The sequence below is a fragment of the Parus major genome, chromosome 15, assembly GCF_001522545.3.
Source record: "Parus major isolate Abel chromosome 15, Parus_major1.1, whole genome shotgun sequence".
In the NCBI taxonomy this organism is placed as follows: domain Eukaryota; kingdom Metazoa; phylum Chordata; class Aves; order Passeriformes; family Paridae; genus Parus; species Parus major.
This window is the reverse complement of record NC_031784.1, coordinates 4,277,196-4,281,883: the sequence shown is the minus strand read 5'-3', so window position 1 is coordinate 4,281,883 and position 4,688 is coordinate 4,277,196. Positions and strand designations below refer to the sequence as shown.

At 50.2% G+C, this 4,688-nt stretch overlaps 1 protein-coding gene across 2 annotated transcripts; it reads right to left on the bottom strand.

The window, feature by feature from the left end:
* Positions 1-243: 243 nt before the first annotated feature.
* On the bottom strand, positions 244-4,530 carry TCHP (trichoplein keratin filament binding). Of its 2 annotated transcripts, none has more exons than XR_004499582.1 (10): positions 4,475-4,530; positions 4,222-4,278; positions 3,585-3,650; positions 3,229-3,399; positions 2,896-3,008; positions 2,531-2,597; positions 2,110-2,282; positions 1,815-1,896; positions 1,272-1,634; positions 244-826 (listed from the first exon to the last, which is right to left on the bottom strand). XR_004499582.1 is itself a non-coding variant. In XM_033518190.1 (10 exons), the coding sequence occupies exons 1-10, from the start codon at positions 4,520-4,522 to the stop codon at positions 794-796; spliced, it is 996 nt and encodes a 331-aa protein (XP_033374081.1). In that variant the 5' UTR covers positions 4,523-4,530; the 3' UTR covers positions 244-793. The 2 variants fall into 2 exon arrangements, 1 of the variants encoding a protein (XP_033374081.1); XM_033518190.1 differs by having other exon boundaries at positions 1,449-1,634.
* Between the last annotated feature and the right edge of the window lie 158 nt (positions 4,531-4,688).

Genomic DNA, 4,688 nt, shown 5'->3' with positions numbered 1-4,688 from the left:
TCAGTGTGTGAAATAATGTGGGCTTATTTGACTGCTGGTCCTCTAAAGATCTTTGGAAAGATTTCTACTCTTAAGTGCTAGTCTTTGTCACAGCCCTGTAACAGCTCCTTGTGCACTGTGATAGGACTGATGTCAAGCTCCAGTAGTGGATGGTAATAGCAAGGAATGAACTGCAATAATTAACTCAATCTCCTCTCCTGTTGCTGCAGTAGTTTGCTCATGTTAAAAAAATCCTTGTTCAGGTTTCAGTTATTCATTATTTATTAAACAAGTGAAAAACAACATTTCATGAAATCTCCAGGACCTTCTGGAGAGGAATTGGACAAGCACTGCTGCCACAGCACCCATGACCTGACTGATTTGCAATGTGCATTATGAATTAACTCCTAAAAGTCCAGTGGAACCACAGGCACAGCCTGATTCTCTAAGGTGGGAGTCTGACACAGCCTGTGGTGTTTCTCAGCTCCTGTTTCTGAGGAGACACAGATTCCTTTGTGGCTCAGGTCCACAGGTCCCTTTTATTTACTGGGTTGCTTCAGCCTCTCATGTACTAAAACTCCAGAATGCAAAGTGAAGCAGCTCACTCCTCTGAAGGTGCCACAACCTCCATGTTCCTGAAGACAGTAGAACTTTTCTCCTCTTCAGCTTGGCCACAACTAAATGTTTCCAGAAATCTGCTCAGTCAAGTCCTGAGCTCACTGTGGGCTATTCCAGAGGCACCATTATTTCAGGAGTTCCTTGAGTCCTCAGAGTTTTCTTTCTGTAGTCTGGAGCTTCATCTCGTGCTCATTCCTCAGGTCCAAGCTGCTCTTGGGGAACTGTAGAACTGATGAGGTCAAAACAAAGACCAGCACTGGTTTATGGGCTCTGGAATTAATTCCACACCTGCTGTTCAGCATGCACAGGAGCTGATGGGCTGGGCAGGGGCTTTAGACAGGGTTACTCAAATTTGATTTTAGAGCCAGGACAATCAACAAAGACATTGGGCAGGGGAGTTGCACTGTACCAACTGCACTAATGCAGGCCTTTCAGCACTGAGCAACATTTGAGGCATTAGCAACATGTCTGTCTCAAAAATTCTTTAAAAGTTAGGGCCTAATATATCAGTGCCAGCAAAAAAGAATAGGGAGAACTGTAGAGGCCTGTGAGGGGAAGGAACGGCCCAGGGTTGTGCCCTGGCACTGTGATGACTAAAGTGCACATCAGAGACAACGATGCTGTCACCCTCCACGCTGGGCTCGTGTGCCAGGGGGACCCAGGTGTGACCTTACCCTGCTGTGCCAGCCCTGCTCGCCCTCCTGCTGCTCCAGCTCCTCGAGGGGCTGCTGGGCTGATCCCTCCTGCTGTCCCTCCTCCTCTCTCAGGCTGTGCTCTGTCCCCTGTGCAGGGGAAATCGGGTGAGATGGGGCAGTCTCAGCAGCCAGGTGTGTATTGGGAGCTCAGCCTACCTGTGCCTGCAGCTCCCTCCTGCGGGCTCTCTGCTGTTCCTCTTCCTGCTCCTTCTCCTGACGAGTCCCTTCCTTTGCCTCCTCGAGTTCTCTGATCAGCTGCTCTCGATACTTAATGGACTCTTCTTGGGCCCTTCTGTTTAACTTCATCTTCTCTTGGATCTGGCGCTGTCTGCCTGCAAGGACCTGTGCAATGCAGGAGATGGAGGGAGAAGATGGTTCAACAGTTCCCAGGAAACACACCAGACAAGCAGAAAAAATCCAGCCTGGTATGGAAGGCTCTAACTCTCCAGAGGGTGCTGGGTTACAAGTGGATTGATGGTTTAATTGAGCCAAGGGAGACACATCATCAACAGAGGTCATCACCTCACTCATCAGGCGATCTCTGGCCACCTTCTCTCTTTCCCATTCTTCTTCCCTCTTCTCCCATATTTTTTTTGTTTCTTCCCTAAAGGAGAGAGGAAGAATTATTTCTGAGGTTAACCCCCCTGTATACTCCACAGGCACAGACAAGCTATCCCGTGCTTTAGAGAGGCACTTGGGTTTCTCTTCAGGTTTGTTCCCTGCCAGTTGGTGTGTCCATCCCATCTGTGCCTCTCAGTGACCCTGACCCAGAACATTCAGCACTCTTCAGGTGAGGATCAGAGGTGGGCAGCCTCACCTGAAGATAGTCTCAAGCTCTGCTTCCCTCTCCTTTTCCAGCTGGAGCTGTTCCTCGATGACCTTCTTCATCCAGGCCACGTCTGCCACGGCCCGTTCCCGTCGTGTGATCTGCCAGTGCTGATCCTCATCTTCTTTCTCCAGGAGGGCTGATAAGATTTGCCTGTCTGTCTCCTGGAGAAAAACCACGAGATTATCCAAACAGCCTTCCAGCCTGTGTGCAGGGCTCCTCTAGGAGCCAAGGATGTCAAGGGTGTGCTCAGCAAGATGCTACATCTGCTGCTTCCCCATAAACTTTGTGCTCCAGCCCTGTGCACAAGCTGGAAAGGGCCTCCTGATCTAAAGGAATCAGAGGCAGACACAAACCACACTTAAGTTTTTTCACCACACAGTGTCTATAAAAGTATAAATTAATCTCTTACCAGCTCCTCCTGTATCTGCTGTGCCCGTCTCCTTAACTGGACATCACACTGATGCCTCAAAAAGCGACTGAAGGAGGAAGAAAGTAAAATTGAAAAACCAAAATAGTACCACACTGACTCTAAAGCACCACATCATTGTACAGCAGCACTCGGGGAGGTACATCTGTGACAACAAGGAACCTGCTACCACGAACAAAAAAGCAGTAACAGCAGCACCAGTGGCTCTGCTCCTTGTCAGGCAAGTCCACCAAAACCGAGATATTTACAGCCTACCACTGCTACCTGGAGTATCTCCCTGTGCCCCAAGTACTGCTGTGGGCACAGGAACAGATTCTATCCAAAACAAGTTCCACTTGGTGTCCTACCCAAGCTCTTTTTTTCTCCGGTGCTCTTCCATTTGTTTCCTTTCTTCTTCCAAATTCTCCAGCTCCCACTGCTGCTTTAATAAATTCTCTTGTTCCTTTTTCAGCTTTGTTGCCTAAAAAGGAAAAAACAAGCACCAAAAGGGAGTACATCAGAGAGCTACAACATCCCAGAGAGCATGCTTGACCAGAGTTTGTACCCTGTTCTATTCCTCTGCAGGCAGGGAAAACCCTCCCTGCAGTGCAAACATAGAGGGAAGAGGTCAGGTCAGCCTTGCTGTATTTCCAAGTGAAGCAACAAATTCCTTTCTCAAATGAGGAGAAAGTCAAGATTACCTTTGTCTCCTGCAATTTCAGTTCTTCTATTTGCTGAAGCAGTGTCTCTGCTTGCTGCTTCTCCAGCTGATGCTTCTCTTCCTCTTGTCTCGTTCTTTCCAGCGCTTCCCCTTGTGCCGTTTTGTACTCATTTTCATAATGTTTCTTCTCTTCAACTTTGGTCACCTCTTCCTTTCCCAAAGAAAAGAAAACAGCATTTCATGCTAGCCTGACACAAAGAAACAACATGATGCTGGATGCATTTGTAAACAGTTCCCTTCCTGGGAGCAGCTCCCGTGGCACAAGTGTCACCCCTCCACCTGCACACACATTTCAGTGTCCTCCCAGTCACCAGGACACCAGGGCTACCCCCATACCTTGTTTTGTGTTAGCTGGTCACCCCAAGCCTCTCTCACGTGCTTCCTGTGCAGCTCTGACTCCGCCTGGAGATACAACAGATGCAGCAGGGCCATCAGTGACAGAGGTTCTGTCCCAGGATCTTTCAAACTCTCTGGAGCACCACCTGGCCCTGAAATCCCAGTAGGATCCCTCTCTGCACAGGTGGGCTCATCTGAGTGTCTGAGGTGCCCACCAGGTCCTGAGCTGAGAGTTATTGTCACATGGGAAACACCGCAGTGTTTACAGGACTGTGGTGTTGGAGCAGCACAAGGTGGAATAAAAAATGAGGAAGCACCACAGCATGGCAGGTATAGCTGAGACATTAAGATTTATACTTTTTATATTATTTATATTTTATGCACCTGAGATATTTACATTGTGAGCTCTGAAAATTTGCTCAGTCTGAACAGATTTCTAACTTTTAAAAGTATAGCTTTGAGAGGGCTTCTTAAAACTATTTAAACCCTTAAACCCTTTCACTTTTTTGCCTTTTTTTATCAGAACTTGGGGTGGTTGCTGTGATGGGAAATGAGTGACAACAGTAGACATATGATGACTTTCAAGTTAAAAACTTGAAAATAAATACAAGGCAGCAAGGACTAAAAGCAAAATCACCTCTCGGAGCTCTGCGTTGTTTTTGTTCCAGTGCTCGTGCAGCAGCGGCTCAGCAAACTGGGAACACAGAGCTAGGTCAGGTCAGGATACGGGAGTGCTCGGCATCCCAAACCCCGCCGAGGGTGACAGGGATTCAGGGCACCAAGCGCTGCCAATTCCAGCAAGTCCCGCTGGTACAGCTGAAGCACGGGAGCGGCCCTTCACCGGACGAGCCCCGGGATGCGGGACGAGCGCGGCCGGGCCGCTCCCTCACCTTCCTCCCGCACTCTCCGGGGCCGTCCCGCAGCTCCCGGCTCCGCATCCCGCCCCGCCGCCGCTCCCGCAGCTCCGCCGCCAGCGCCTCCCGCTCCTCGCCCAGCAGCCGCTCCAGCCGCTCCCGCCGCCGCTGCAGCCGCTCCGCCGCCGCCTCCGCGTCCCTCCGCGCCGCCGCCGCGCTGCCGCACACACCGGCAGTCAGGGGGAGCCCG

Bases quoted from the DNA above. Each gene is read 5' to 3' on its own strand.
- TCHP (XM_033518190.1), bottom strand. From the start codon at position 4,522: ATGCGGAGCCGGGAGCTGCGGGACGGCCCCGGAGAGTGCGGGAGGAAG. The intron at 2,283-2,530 runs GTAAGAGATTAA...GTTTTTCTCCAG, and splicing joins AGCAGATACAGGAGGAGCTG to GAGACAGACAGGCAAATCTT. The intron at 827-1,448 runs GTAGGCTGAGCT...TGACCTCATCAG, and splicing joins GGAGGGAGCTGCAGGCACAG to TTCTACAGTTCCCCAAGAGC.